Source organism: Molothrus ater, chromosome 18 (genome assembly GCF_012460135.2).
Source record: "Molothrus ater isolate BHLD 08-10-18 breed brown headed cowbird chromosome 18, BPBGC_Mater_1.1, whole genome shotgun sequence".
Lineage (NCBI taxonomy): Eukaryota > Metazoa > Chordata > Aves > Passeriformes > Icteridae > Molothrus > Molothrus ater.
In genome coordinates, this window is record NC_050495.2 from 8,196,668 (window position 1) to 8,213,167 (window position 16,500).

At 41.0% G+C, this 16,500-nt stretch overlaps 1 protein-coding gene across 1 annotated transcript in view; it reads right to left on the reverse strand.

Moving 5' to 3' along the window:
* The window catches only part of MAPK1 (mitogen-activated protein kinase 1), a 37,589-nt gene that overhangs the window by 19,894 nt on the left and 1,195 nt on the right, over window positions 1–16,500 (reverse strand). The window contains exons 2-3 of the mRNA XM_036393273.2: window positions 1,391–1,573; window positions 180–369 (exon numbers count right to left, since the gene is read on the reverse strand). Coding sequence (XP_036249166.1) covers window positions 180–369; window positions 1,391–1,573 — 373 coding nt within the window. The remainder of the gene's footprint in view (window positions 1–179; window positions 370–1,390; window positions 1,574–16,500) is intronic.

The window sequence follows — 16,500 nt, forward strand, 5'->3', positions numbered from 1 at the left end:
GTCTAACAGATTCTTAGTCACTCAAATCTTGATAATTATTTTATCAAACCAAATAATGTTTTGGCAATCTTTCCAGGACAAAAATCACATTGATACCCAGTAAAAACACCACATTCGTGGTTACAGCAGTTTGTTTGTGAAAACCATGTCAGGAAAATCTGTAAGAAATTTCCACTCACCTTGAGATCACATGTGGTGTTAAGCAGCAGATTGGAAGGTTTGAGGTCACGGTGAAGCACATTGGCTGAGTGGATATACTTTAACCCTCTCAGAATCTGGTAAAGGAAGTAACAAATGTGGTCATTGCTGAGGTGTTGAGTCTTTAGGAGCTTGTAAAGATCTGTCTCCATAAGATCTTGCACAATGTATCTGTGAGGTATTAGATGTAAGGCAGCAAAAAATCTCAGTGTCATATCAGATATCAACGTACAGTACCCAAGGGAACTTCTAGAACATCTTTTCTCTCTTATTTGTAGGTTTGATGACAATTATGACATTGTGTAGCTGATTCTTGCTTTAGAAGCTTGGAATCCAATCAATCCTGTTATATGATGCAGCCCTTTATAGAATAAAAAGGCACCAGTATGTGATCCTCTCAAATTAATCATCATAAACCTCTATTTGTTCATAGTAGAGCTTGACTTTTATTGGAATCTCAATTTCATCTGATTCCTATCCTGCTTGCCAAGAAACAAAGGGTGTTTTTTTGGTTAATGAGTAATAAGCTTCCAAGATACTTGTTTGCAATTGCATAAAAGCAGGAATGTAGAAGATCTCATCATTTCTGATAAATTTTCTCTATCATCTCCCCACTTTAAAAATTCATCTGCTCTTCTCTATACATATTTATTATGGTACATTGAACACAACAGTCCTCCTCTTACCAAAACTAAATCCCAATGTACTCATTCAGATTTTTTTTAATAAGATTGTAATGAAAATTAAAAGAAGGGGTTTTTTGGTTTTTTTTGCTTCAACAGGAATGAGTTAAGTAAAATTTTCGTCCCCCGTAATTCAAGAACATTTGAGACAATTATAGCAGAGTCTGGACATTTGACTTTCTCAAAGCAACCAGTTGTAACAGCAGCTCAACTAAGAGCAAATATAGTTTTAGAATTATGTGACCAAACTAATTCTTCTCTAGAATGTTGAGTTCTTTGCCTTGGAAGATAAAAATTATTCCCTCTTCCTGGAAAAGAAAGAATTAAACTAGTGCTCATCTACATCAAAACTATAAACCAATCAAATACTATTAACTTCCTTTTGATTTACAATAATAGAAGCCAACTTTTATTAATATTTAGGAAGGAAGAGGATGAAGGGGAAGAAACAATCAAAAGAGAGGAGGCAACCATTACTAATGATGCCAAAAAACACTTTGAAAGGATACACATCTTTCATCTGTTCAATAGTTGGAGCTCTGATAATGTCATTTATTCCAATAATATTCTCATGCCTGAAGCGCAGCAGGATCTTGATCTCTCTCAGAGTTCTCTGGCAGTATGTCTGGTGCTCAAAAGGACTGATTTTCTTTATAGCAACTCGAACTTTGTTGACGTTATCATAAGCAGAACTAGAAGAGAATCAATAACATCAATTACAAGGAACATTAATTAATAATTCAGAAAGAAAGAACGTGAATTCATTTAATACAGGGGTGGTGCATTTTGTTTACATTTATTTTTATCACATGGGGAGAGGTGACAGTGACACATCTTTTAGTTTGCTGAACTGACAAAACACTGCTGTTCTTTCACCAGCCTATTTGGGTCTCTACCCATTGGCTTTCCCAGCTGACTTGGAGTCTCTGATTCATGGGTCCTGCACAAAGGGAAAGGTATTTGGTCTTTGTCCTCTTTATCAGCCTGTGCAACAACCAAGTCTGAGGTTTTTTCTATATGCTGCAATCATCAGAAGTTTGAGAAAGTTCATCTAGAGTTAACCCATTCACTTTGGGGTGCAGAAAAACCTTCAGAAATCATCTCTTAAGCAGCAAAATACCACATCCTGTGTCCAGCTCCCACAAGTAAGAGCAGTTGTCACAATCTTTCATGCTTCCATCAATCTACACTGTCAGCACCTCCACAACAGACATAGAAGAACAGAAGGGATGGCGAATTTGTGACAGCACCTTGCCAAGTGCAATTCCAAAGGGAAGCAGAGTCTGAGGAAAGAAAGCTGTATCAGGTACATACATGGAGTGGAAGCAGGCAGCAGCACAATGGGGATCACAGAGACTGTGAGCCACGGTAAGGAACTCACTGCCTCCTACATTTCCATGACTCTTTCCAGGAGCTCAAAACTCCATTCCCAGCTACACCAATAAATAGGCTCAATAAATAGTATCTCTGTTCAACATGCCTACACATTCCTGAAGAATATCACAGCCTGAGTCTAACTAAAAGTCTCAGTAAAAGCTGAGACTTGATTTTCTGAATATCATACCTGATTTTCTAAATTCTGGACTATGAATCCTAACAAGTTTTAGTATGTTTTCTATGGTCTTGTTTACAAAGATGACAAAGCATCTCATTATCATAACCTCTACTGTATTAGAAGTATATGTTAATTTAATTAATTAAAATTTAGATGTGTTTATATGAGTCTTGTCCCTACTCAAGCCCGCTACTGAATTATTAGGAAATTAAAAAATAATCAAGCCTATATTCCATGCATTTCTGTTAGCCTCAACTATTTAATATAAAATTAGCCATAACTAGCCAAGGAGGCTTTACATCCTACCAGTTTTCTATAACTGAGTCCCAGAACTTTCTTTGATACACTTTTATTTTGCCTTACTCTGCTGAGATGTCCAGGTACGTGGTGACCAGGTAAAGCAGAGTAACGTGCAAAAATCCAATTAGAAAAGGAGACCTTCGAGGAATTCAAATACCTGGCCACATCAAGGCTCTCTGACAGCTAAGCAGAAATATGGTGTAACAAGGTGTTTTTGAGATGGTACTGTCATCACTGGATGCAAAACTGCTTAAAATTTCTCACTTTCATTATTCAAATGGGCATATAGTTCAGTCAATTAGGGTCATCAGGAAGACCTTCATACAGCACATGCAGTTACATATGTAACTGTAACATCCTTTTTGCACGGTTTTCCCACTCAATCCCTTTGACCTGCCTGCATCCCCAACCCTGGCCTGTACCCACAGACAGCACCATTTATTTGCCTCTAGAAACACTGAACTCAAATGCTCCATGGGGAGCTTTGAAATGCCACATGCTGAGCAAGTATTCATTACAACTGTTGCTGCTGCATATGTATAGATAACACATTAGCAGTTCCTCAGTCCCAAAATAGATAATAACCAAGTGCTGTAAGTGGAACTTGGCATTGCCTCCAAGAGCACTTGGGCTCCAGTAATTTTCTTAGCTCATCACCTGTGGTGTTTACAATAGACCAGTGAGGTCTGTCACAAGCAGAAAACAAAACCAGAAATAACCCTGAAGCAGGAACAACCTGGATTTGGGGAAGAAATGAAAGAATCCTATGGGCCATTTCATCATTATAAACAAACCTCCTGCCTCCTCCTCTGTACTGACCTGAGCATTTTTTCTGCCACAATGCAGAATCTTACTTCCTTTCAAAGGACTGGACAGCAGCAGCTATGCAGACCACAAAAAGGCAAAATGCCAATATTTACCCATTGATGCTGCTTAAATAAAAGCTCCTTAAAAGTCTCTTAAAATATTTGATAAATCAGTTATTGCTTCACAAGGGTTGCTTATTGATGGAAAATACATTATTTTTCCTTGTACAGATTAAATGAACATGAATTCATCAATTAAACACACCAAGATTTCCTCTCTTGTAGCTGTTTCCCCTACAGTCCTAAGCATTTCTAAGCAAAAGGTTTATGCTGTCATTTAGAAAAGGATGGCTAATTTTGCTTTCTGATGGTGCAACTATAATACACCTGGTTCACTGAGGAAAAAAGCTGCATATTTGGAATAAAGATGCAATCAGCTTCCTCTCCAGGGTACCTTCCCCATACAGTCATCACTAGCGCAGCTAAGCTTCCATTGCCTCAGCTGAGGGGAGCAAAACTGAAATATTGTCTAGTTGGAACATTAAAAGGGTCACTGGGTTTATTCTGGTGTCACACTTTTTGAAATATAAGCCTTTCTGTAACTTGATTAAACATCCAAGAGATTATCTCAACTTCTGTGAGCAAGAAGCTAATCATACAAGCAGTCACTTACTGGTGCATAATATTTTAAATGTCATGCATAATGCAGGTACATTGAGAATCTGTATTATCTAGTTAACACCATTTCACATTCTCAGCCACAGCCCTTAAAGCACATATTGCTTAAGTAAACTCTGTGACCCTTTAAAAATGCTTTCTCGATTTGACACGTGCTATAGGAAAGTGTAAAAGCTGCACATTGGGCTGAACTTTAGTGGAACTGAAGTGTCAGGCTACAGCCAGACCCCATTTGGCCTATGAAGCCCTATGGAAATACCTGCCTGACTATGCAGGAAACCCCTGACATTCCCAGAACGGGCTCCTTTGGAAGGCAGACTGAGCCACCTCCCAAGCTTTCCCTCCATCCCACCGTTCACTTCCTGCCACCAGCAGCAGATTGACACTCCTGCCCAGAGCTCTGCTGCAGAAATGTGCTGCTCAGAGCGTGCATTCCAGTAGCTCAAACAAACCCCCCCTGAAGGAGCAATGCAGGTCCTGGTGCATCTCCCTGCAGCCCGTGCACGGCTCATCCCTGCGGGCTGCAGCCGCAATTACTGATCTCATGTGCGACTCCTGATCACCCGTGCTCCCCCTGCAGTCCGGCCAGGACCAGCTCCACAGCGCATCCTAAATTTAGATTATTTGCATTCTGGCAGTGCTGTCCCAGTGTGCACAGTGTAACCTCTTTGTCTGGGCTGTCAGCTTCTACTAAAGCTCACAACAGCTGGTTATATTTGCAATGAAGCAGTTAACTGGACATCTTCTGAAGTCAGGAACTTTCTATTATCTTGACTTTTTTCCAGAGAAGATAAAAATCTGTAAAATGGGAATTACAGTTCCCATATTAAGAACTTAGAGTGCCAGTTTATTGCTTTTAGTTTCTAATCGTTAAGCACATGTACTGATCATCACCCACAGAACTGTCCCATTATGATGAATCTAGACACCAACACTTTAAATATTCAGAAGGGAGGATTTATTTCCACCCCAATCATGTGCAGCCTCACAAGCTGAAGCAACCATTGAGCTGTGAGTGCTATTTGTCTGTAATGTAATAAATTTAAATATAGATTTTTGCAACTGCCCAACTGTTGTAGCCACAACATTATTCCTATTTCAAGCCGTGGTTACTAAACTGTGACAACCTGCAATGGCACCGTTATTTAGATACTTTTGCAACCTCGTGTGAAAATCAATACAAGCCCCAGCAGCAGAGTTTACCATTCCCGATTTTAAGTATCTTGAAAATACATAACAAAGTTTTGACTAACTAAAACAAAATAAACAAACGAGCATTTATAACCCAAGAAGTTGCACCACATAACTTTTAAAGCCAGTTTTTATCCTTCTGCTCTCTGGTACCAACTTCCTTTTTAAGCAGAAGTGCAGGGCGGGGCTGCTTCCAAGAGCAGTGACCAGAGAGGCACCGCAGCCCTGAGCCCACAGCGCTGCCCAGGCGGCTTCGGGCCCCTCTGCCATGAACTCGAGGGAAGGGAAGGGCAAGGGAAGCTTTCAGCAGGCACGTGTGGCCCGGTGCCAAGGCTCAGCCCCTTCTGCCCACAATGCCTGCTCCATGTTCTTCACCCATTCCTATTCCTCGCATGTCTCACCGGGGCAGAGCTGGAACAAGTGAGAGCACGCTGCAGGAGAGGAGCCAGCTCCTGGCAGTCCCTGCATCCCACACGGGGCTGGTCCTGCACACTGAGCAGCAACCGCCTGCTCCTCTGCCACGCTGCCTGCAGGCTTCCCCGCCACGGGATGCTCCTCCAACATTTCGAGGATTATTCACCTCGTGGCTGTTTTACAGGCTGCTCTCAGCACACGCACACAAAATACACAACGCTACCGGCAAACATACTCATTACAACTCTAAATAAAAGACTGATTTGAAGTTTAAAAGGGATTTTTTTTTATCAGTAGCTTTGTGTTGCTGTGGAAACATGATTCCAAGGGCATATCCAGAGATAAGAATCTTTGTGAAATATTGGGCAATTCGGCTTACTCACAGAATAGGAAAGGCAAAAATAATTCCCACAAGCAAGCTGATCTACAGAGATCTTTAATCTTCTCATTCAGTCTACATTTAGCTCAATCATGGACATTTCCACAACACGCTGACATTTATCAAGTTACAATGCAAATAGCTTAAACTTATTTTTAAGACTCCTGTAAATAAAATAATGCAATATTATGGCACAGTAACAACCACCCTAACAGACTGTTCGCTACAACTTTTGGGGATGGGGAAGGTGGTTGCAAAAGTGCAAATTTGCAGAGGGTTTTGGGTTTTTTGTTTGGAGCTGTTTTTTAATAATCAGATGTTAACCCTTCCAGATTCTTCAGAATAATTACTTTCTTCTTCTACATGATTGAACCACAGAGAGCAGCTACAGTGTATGACTTTTTTAATAAAGAGAAAAGACTGGAAAAAGGATAAAAATAGTCAAAGACTATTTGAGGACACTGAGCAATATGTCATTTTTACACTGTTGAATGTATTTTTTGTAGCCAACTGCAAACACCTACATTTACTAGAAATATTTGTTACTTTCCTCCATTTATTCATATTTTGAAGACAAGTGTATTATTCATTAGACTTTTTTATTAGCACTAATTTACAAAATCAGCACCTGGTTTTAGAAGGAACAAGTGCCTACTTATATTGGGATACATTTGCCATGTTTCAAGAAACCTATTTATAAAAAGACAACCCATGTCACAGCTTCATTTTGATTTCTCAGCTTTCTCTAGAAGAGGTTCTCAATAACAAAGCATTTCTCAGGTTTGTCAGCTGAGAATTCAGGAAATAAACTACAGAAACAGGGGCATCTTAATACACTTCTACTTTCCTCCATTAAACATTTAGTTTTACAGACTAACCCCTGCCATGTAGGAAAGTCAGCAATCCATGAAAATGGAGTTACCTTACTCTTACATCCTTCAAAAAACAACAAACAAATAAAAAACCAACAAAGGAGAAAAGAAACAATTTCTGAATCAGTGCCCTTTATTGTATCACAAGTCCATAGCAAGGGGCCCATTGAAGCTGAACTGGAGCTGCAGACTCCACTGTGCTTTTAGTGAACCTCTGAGGCTTTACTGGGTCAAACTGGAACAGCACTGCCCTCACCTCTGCCACTACTGCTTCAGTCATCTTCCTTTTAACAATCCAAAGCAATCCTGATAGCAAAGCTTCCTGCTACAATTACGCCAACTCCTTCCTCCCATGACAAAGGTGAATAATTACTCTGAAGTGATTTTACTCAGATCTGATCTACTGCAGGTTTCTGCCCTTCACACCACAAATTCTTAAGGCACTTTCATAACTTCCTAAGATTTGCTTTCATTTCATTTCATTGTATTATCTGCTCAAATAAATCTAATACTGGTGAGACACTGGCACAGGTTTCCCAGAGCAGCTGTGGATGCCCCATCCCTGGAGGTGTCCCAGACCAGGCAGGAGAGGGCTTGGAGCAACCTGGTCCAGTGGAAGGTGTCCCTGCAGGGGGCTGGCTCTACTTCATCCTTAAGGTCCCTTCCAACTCAAACCATTCTAGGCTCTAATAGGTTACAAAGGCACAATTTTATTTTTCAGAATTTGAAAAGTAGTATTTGATGGATCCTTGCAAAAAATTCAATTTTAAGCTACTTACTGTGCACATAATAATTACTTAATAGTATAACTCCTTAGATCACTCCTAGTATTTTGAAAACGAATAGCTAGTCATGCAAAATGGAGTCTGTTAAATTAATTACTTTTGCCAGAAGCTCAGTCAATTCATAATCCTGGGTGTGGCAGACCAGATGATTTGTGTTTTGTTAGCACCTACTAAACCGAGCTATGAAGAGCAGCAGTTCTAGAACCACACCTTAATACTGGCATTAGAACAATACTGGCTATTTCACCCAAGGTTCTGTATTGTTTGGCTAAAGATGTTATTTAATTTTATGGTGTTTTGATTAATCTTAGTTGTTTGAAAAAAAAACCTCAATTCTCTCAATCTCTTCTAATGTGTATTTTTCTTTCTATACCTTTAGCTGTACAACACTGACTTCAAACCACCACATATGCCTACTCTGTTTTTTGCCACTTCAAGTTAGTCTTCAGAAAATAGAAAGCTCTTACATCTCACTTTATCTACTTCTTCCCTTCCCACTTCCCTTCCTTATTTTAGAGGTTTACTGGTTCTCCACTGCCAGTATTTCCTTTGATAGCATTGATGCTAAATTTAACAAACTTCACTACATTTAAAGGCCCCTTGGCATCTGTGAAATAAATTAATTCCAAAGGCACCAACTGCTTTTGATAAAATATCACAATACTAAATATCACTATCTTTCTCCTCTGTATATAAATTCCCGTGGGAATGAATTTTGGGCTAAAATTGTAAGAGCTCAGCAACATGAGCCAACCTAAGGTCTCAGTGAATTCAAAGGAGGGGCTGAGGTTCACTCTCCCTTTTATGCCTCGCATCCCTGCCCTTTCTCACTTTTTTGGTTGGAGTGGTGCCTTTGTTTGTGTCAGGTCAGAGAACTAAAGCAGCTCCAAGTTGAAGCAGGAACAGTAAAGAAGCTTTTACCTGCACAGTCCTATTCCCTCCCTGTGTCAGCACCAGCACTCACAGGGCTTTGTGTCCATCATTTCAACTTCTCACCTTTCAATTTTATTTTTGTATGAAGTCACCTTTTAGCTAAACCAGCCTTCCAACACAGCAAATGCTCCAGCTGTGCAGGCCCCAGCACAAGAGAGGAGGAAGGAGTGACGGAGCAGAGGCATGGAGGGCAAAGCTGCCCCTGCAGCAGCAGCAGCAGCACAGCCCGAGATCAGCACAGGTCAGCCTGCAAGGCTCAGCCCTGCAAAGCTCAGCTCAGGAGAGCTCAGCCCCCACACAGCCGATGGGGTGCCCAACTCCTCCCCCTGTGCTTAAGGCTCCTCAAGGGGCAACAAAAACCCACCAGACAGCAAAGGACAGGTCAGCAACATCATCACTGTTACTCCAGAGCCTGGAAAACAACCACCACATCCCCAAGCAGCAAAGCAGGAATCATAAATGTGTGCAGGAAACACTTCCCCTTTCCTAGAGAGAAGGGAGAGCACTACCAGAGAGCTGTGAGTGGTGATAGGATTAGCAAATCCTCCAGTGGTTTAGTCTTTTGTCTGCTAAGGTTCTAATTTGACTTATATCCCAGATACTCCTCCTAAAATCAGCTTATTTGATTGATTCCATGCCATATAAATCTTCAGAAGACAGTTCACAGTAGTTCATCCCAACAGAAAACAGAACAAAATCATCCATGCACACTCAAAAGCAGAGATCTTTCTAAACCTGATGTAGAAACATCAGTGCAAAATGAAAACTATCCCAAAGCACTGATGAAAACAAGGTCATTGCCACTGTCCACTCTGCCATGGTTGGCTCAGTATTTCACTTGCAAACCAAATCAACCAAACCACTAGCACTGAGTGTGCACCTCACCACTATCAGAAGTTACTTCCCTTTGTGTAAGATTACAAGGCGTTTTCTTCATGTTTGTTCCATGTTTCTAAAAAGACATGCCAACAATAAACCCTCAGCATATTCACAGCTTGGTGGTTTGATCAGAGGAGGTATCAGCACTAAGACATGTTGGCTCCAGTAGCTGAAAGGAAGCTATTTCACAATTATGAAACACTCAAAAAAATCCAATATAAAAGTCAACCTGAATGTCATTTGGGATATTTTGCAACATCCAAATCCCAATAAAATTGGGCAAATTCCAGACTGAAGCATTTTGGGACGCATTGATTTGGAGTGCTCAAATGACCTGAAATTTTACTCAGGGCACATCAGCAATATTTGGTGAAGCAATCTGCCTTCCTTCTGAAGAAGCAAGAAGTAATGTACTGCAGTGGCAGCTGCTAACGTTAAGAAAAACTGCAAAATGAAGTAATTGCACATTATAAACTGCAGCCTAATTGCGAGTTGCTCGTACTTAAAACATACCCACAACACAGACCAATTACTTTCCACCATGTAACAAAAACTCTCATTTGCATCCTAATCACCACAGAGTATTTCAGTATTTTATGAAAATTCTCTTAAAATACAAAAGAAGGACTTCCAAGAGAAGAGATTTCCTCTTGGGGAACTCAGGTTGTGATTTTGGGTACTGCAAACAGATGGACAGTAAAAGCATGTGCACAAACAACTCTGCTAAAACTGAACTGTCACGAAGATTCTGCCCAAATCTAACAGAAAAATATTTCTACTACAGCCTTTCTACAAGACATGTACACACAAAGCAGTATTGAATCCAGCAGTGCGAGGTCACTGGGCTGGAGGGGCACGGCCCAAGCTCCAGTGTGGAGGCACCGCGAGGGTGCAGAGGGGCTGGGGAGGAGCCGGGGCTGTCCCTGCTCTGGCTCTCCCCAGCGGAAACGGGTGGAGACGGGAATGCTGTGAAACACAAACCAACTCCTGCACCCCGATGGAGCACAGGAAACCCTGCCGAAGGACCTGCCATCAAATAACACGATCTGAATCGGTGACATTTAGTACAAGCTGTAATTATCTTACCAATCGACCTGCTCAAAGCTGACAATGAACTGCATTTGGTTTTTTTGTGCACCGTGCAAAAAGATGAGTTTGAGAATAGCTCAAACATATACCCAAACGTTGTACTAAATAAAAGGAAAACAAGCTCTCTTCTGAAAAGGAGATTCATCCACAAGCAAACCAGCGTCTTTAATAACCGTCCTGCCAATTAACAGAACACAGATTTCACACAGATAAATCACCTGAAATGAACTCTACTGCTGAATTTCATACTATTACACTATTATTTTTATCTCCCTCAAAACACAAAAAACATAGAAGCTCTATTTTCAAATACATTTATAGCTCCATACACTTCATTTGAGTGATCTGGAAATCAAAATCAAATACAATTGAAATCACTTAATAAAATGTTTCTGGGTTTGGGATTTTTTTCCAGATATTATTTTAAAAGTTCCTAAAATACTTCACTTTAGGTGAAAGCCTTCTCCAAATTATCAGAACAACATCCAGCTTCATCCATGAGCAGTGCCAGCTCCCAGTGATGAAGGCTGACCAAGGACTGGGCTGTGTTATGTGCACAGCCAGCAGGTCAAGGGAACTGATTCCTGCTGTGAGGGCACATCTGGAATTCTGCATCCAGTTTTCCTCCCTTCCAGTACAGGACCAAATCCAGCAGAAAACCATTAGGATGCATAGGGAGCTGAAGGATGTGACATGAAAGAAAAAAATTGAAACAACGGGGTTTGTATAGGCTAGGAGGGGGAAAAGGGGTGGTGGTGGAAAACATCCAACTGCTCTTTTAAGTTACATAAAGGAGAATCACTGAGAAAAGTGATCCAGATTCTTCTCAGAGACAAAAAGTACAAAGGACATGAGGGGATGGTCCCAAGTTGCGGCAAGGCAAACTCTCATGATTTTAAGGGGAAAAGTATCACTGGACAATTGGTTTAACACCAAAACCAGAAGCTGCCCATAGATGTTGTAGAATCTCCATCCCTGGAGATTTTGGAAATACTCAGTGGACATGTTGAGCAACTTGGTCTAATTTTGACATCAGCCCTGCTTTGAGTAGGAGGTTGGACTACATGACCTCAGAAAGTCCCTTTCAACCTACATTATGCTGTGAAATATTCCATAACAAGATGTCATAAAATGTTTTCATTAAATACCAAATCAATCAGTTATTTTCATTTCTAGATCACAGCTGAAAACTGACAAAGCATCAACAGAAAAACATTAAAAAAACCTTCAATGCTGGCAAAGTACTAGTTTTCAACACAAGCTGAGCTCTACACCTACTCAATTGGTAAAGCACCAACTCTTCTCTGGGCTGTAGATCCCTACCCCTGAACAAGAAGCCACTGAACTAACAGAGCCTGGTGTCCTACAAATACACATTTCTGGTCTCAGGAGTAGCAATAAATCCATCTGTGAAACTGGGGCACGTCATGTCTCCTTGGGGAGTCTGATTTCTCACATGTCACCCAAAACAATCTCTTCCCCAGTGGAGCAGCATACAGGATCTCTTCACTTGAGCAAAATACCTATTTTTGTGAAACCTGCAGAATAACTTTCCATCTTTAAGACTTTTACCATCTGTCAGATTTGATGGAAGGCAGGCAACAGGTACTAGAATCCTATGTACGGGTATGGGAGATGGGCAGATGCAGCCACAGACACATGCTGTGAACATACAAGCCTTATTTCCTTAATAAAGCGCACTTCTAAGAAAACCCATAAGTTATCTCTGTCCCATGGGATGGATCATGCTGTGCAAGAAAAATGTGTATTTGTTCATAAAATGCAAGTGTCCATGAGCTGCACTCTTCGGCTAAGCCAGTATCCCATTGCTCTGGGATAGTGACAGCAGAAGTTCTACCTCTTACCTTCCATGAACCTGGAAGGCAGCTCTGACACGAGCAAGTGGCTGCTGCCCGTCCCTGCTGCTCAGCTTGTGGGGGCCACCTGTCTGCCCATCCCCGGGGAGGGCAGGAAAAGCAGCTCCAATTCCTCCTTTGGGTTCCCACGGCAGGTTAGGTAAGTGCTAGAAGCTTGAGTGACTGCAGGGAAGTGCTTCCATCTGCCTTCTCCCCAGAGGGAAGAAGCTGATAACTAGCCACCAATTACACTCCCTAATTCCCTCCTCTGATCCTTGCACTGGGCCGGGTTGGCTCAGTTGTATCAGCTCCCTGCTCTCTTTATCACACAGACAGAAGATGTTAATTACCAGGTATTGACACGCAGACCCAACCTGTGCTCCCTAAAGTACGCACAAACAGGGGCACGGATCCCGGCACTGGCTCCATCGTTAAAGGCTCTCTGTCTCTCTGGAGCAAGGAAGAGTTAACAGAACAAACATGAACGGCTCTTTCTGATGGCTGCCACTGAGCAGCCCACCCCAGCCACCACGCTGACCCCCACAAAGGATGCAAAATCCACCTTTTTATGTAACTCAAAAGAAACTATTATGCAACCATCAATTCCATTCAAATTTCATGTTTTAATATCAATATCTATGCCTTGCAGATCGTTCTATTCCTGATTTCTTTCTGCTTTTAGTTTCTTTATTAATATGCTTCTCTTCATTTTAAATTATTGATGCTCTAAAAGTAGGGCAGTTCCATGAAACAGTAGCAAGAAGTGTAACTTTAAAGAATCTACTGCCTAATGTTTAAAGTATTCTTTTCAGTATTACTTTAGCATTTAACTATTGACTACCTAAACTTCTAATATCAGTCTTTCACAGCACATCAGTAACACAAAGCTCTCTTTGTAACGCAGCAAATTCAGAGCAAGAAATCCAAAATTTGAGCTTGCAGATTATTTTCTTCCAACTGCACTCATCTGCATTCAACTGCTTATTTATAAGCAGTTATTTGCAGCACTGATATTACTTCACATTCATAGAAGCTCGATGAGAAAAAAAGCTTCCAAAAGCTAGGATAAAAATGAGAACATCCCTATCACATTCAATTCACCATTTCTTTCCAAAATGATTATTTGTTTTTTACTATCAAATTATCATCCCTGCCAAATTACCACTGATCAACTGGAGGAAGAACAAGTCATGCTGATAGAGCTCAGCTCTATCATGTTTTTATTGCTGTTCCAGTGTGTTTGAAGTATAGCTTGTTAACAGGCTGCTTTAAAACAATACTACTAATAAAACCAAGCCCACATAAGGAGAGAAAGAAACAACCTCAACAACCTTTCCCAATTTGTTGTGTTTGAAAGGTGTTTCTGAAACTCTCAGACCTGGTCTAAAACTGTGTTCCATCTGACTCTGACGTTGATAACATCCTATCACTGAATGAAAGGGAAAGTCACTTAAAGAACTTTGCCCCAATGCCCCTCAAAAGAACTAACAATTCTTAAGCGAAAGCAGAGAGGAAGAAGACAACGCAACATCTACATATATTTGGATAAATTAAGTCAGAGTAACAAACATGACTGTATGACTAAGTAATTGCTCAAAGAATGTCCTGCAGTCCTAGGAAGTGCTGAGGATTTTGGCTCAAACTTTGCTCTGTGCTCAGCCCTTAGTTTCACACGCAGAATGACCAAAACAAAAACGGGTTAGAAAGGGGCTCTGACAGGGATCCACCTCCTACCACTTCACCCTCTGCAACAAAAGGCAAAAGCCTGTGCCACAGGCTGAACGATTCTGGCAGAGTTGAACTGGAGGACATTAGGATGGGTTTGGCCTGATAACGTGCCTTTTCTGCTTACCAAGCTGAGAAACTGCAACCACAACACAGCAGTAAATACACTGCTCTGCTCAGTTTATTTTTACTCAAAATCTGATTATGTAAAAAAATGACTGCACTAGGGAAAATAGTTAAAGGCCTTTAAGGGTTTTCAAATCCAGATGAGTGAGCATTCACGTACAGTCTCTTCAGCCAACATCTTCCTCTATTTCCTGTACTGGTATTTTATGTTGTGATCAATATTTCTCAAACATTATTCTCTCTGCTGCAAAATCAAAATGGAAGACTGACCATAACAGCACTATCCTAAGAAAACTTCATTTGCCCTTTTACTCATATAATCAAAAGCATTTTCTTGTTTTCAAATCCCTAATCCAATAATGTAAAAACATAAGAATTAGGATAAAAATGAGAAAGAGAGTGAAGGATTTTAAGAGTCAAAAGACACTCGTTTGCCATGCCACAAGCCTTATGGCACAGTGCACTTGTAAATAACCATCATCTCTGAAGAGCCCCACATTAGCTGTGGGTCTAAACAAAACCATCAGGGCCTGCTTTGCTTTCCTTTAATAAAATGTACAAATTTAAATGGCTTTTGCAGTTGCAGGAAACATCTCCATCTGCACACTCACAGCTTGCCCTCTACCCCACCCCCTGAGGGAGAAGCTTCTGCAGATCCTCACTGCATTAGCAACCAGAGCAAAACACAGAGCAGTGAAGTGCACAGCCTGCACGGCTGGGATTGATGGCAATCACATTTCATTGCAGGCACCACCACACAGCACAGCTGCTATGGCACTGCTGCAAGTGCATCCAACGCCTTCCCGATCAAGTACACGCTATAAACTGAGACTTTGTTCCCTGTCACTTCACACCCAAGGCACAAGAGCAATAATCAAGAGCACAAAATACATAATGTGGCATTTGATGTTAATAATTTTATAGCAGAAAACACAGGAGCCAAGTGCATATTTCAAGTGAACTGGAAATTTGGAAATTTTGATAATGTTTTTGTACAGCATTCACAGCAGACACAAAGTATCAAAAGAAGTTTTCAAATAAAAACCAACCTTTTGGATTTGGAGTGGAAACAGCTTCAGTGTAGAAGTTTACCACACATGAATTGGAGGGGCAGAAGTGGCCCTGTTTCCCCTGTATCTGCTTACTGGCACAGGGATGCCAAAAAAGGGCATCAACTGCCATCGTGCTGCTTCTTGCAGTCCCTGATCTGGGGTGAAACATTTTAGCTTTTCACTTTGTTTGTGAAACACAGTGTTTAACACCCCGTGGAAGTGAACTGGACTGTCCCCAGCACACACCTCAGCAATGCTATTCCCCAGGACCTTCAAAAACCTGACTGTGAGTGCAAACCAGTGCAGCCACTACTGAGATTATCTGCACTCATTTCCTTACCCTGGTTCAGATGATAAAATAACCATAATAAAGTACAGCCTGTACCAGAAGCTACATCAACAAGTTTTGGACTAGATATATTGCTGTGATTTCTAACACTGAAACAATAACGAGGATATTTTTAGACTGGAAATGGGATTTCTGATTTACATTTTGAAGGTTCTTCCCACAGCAAAAAAAAAGTGAAGGCCACAACACAAAACTCTGAGAGAGAGGCCCATCTCCCAGCTAAACTCAGGCCTAGATGAAAGCTCCTTCCCTGAAACACACAATGACTTCATCCTGACAGGCCAGCACAATTCAGTGACTATGTGCAAAAACCTACAGCTATAAAAATCTGTAGCGCACAGCTGAAGGCTGTGAGGTGTCTTCACTGAAAAATGCACTGCTTTACAAAAGATTCCTCATCAGAGAGAGAAATTAATGCTGCTAAAGCTTTCATAAAGTCACAGCCTGTAAGTCACTTTTAGTACTTCTGGTCAAAAACCATACTGAAGAAACAGAGGCAGTGTTGCAAGAAAGTTGATAAAACCGCAACAAAAAAGAGTTTTTCATCTGCATCCCTTAAGTTCTTTCAGGACTACAGGGGTTTTTTTTACTAATGGAAGACAGAATATGAAATCTTAAGTAAGGCCATTG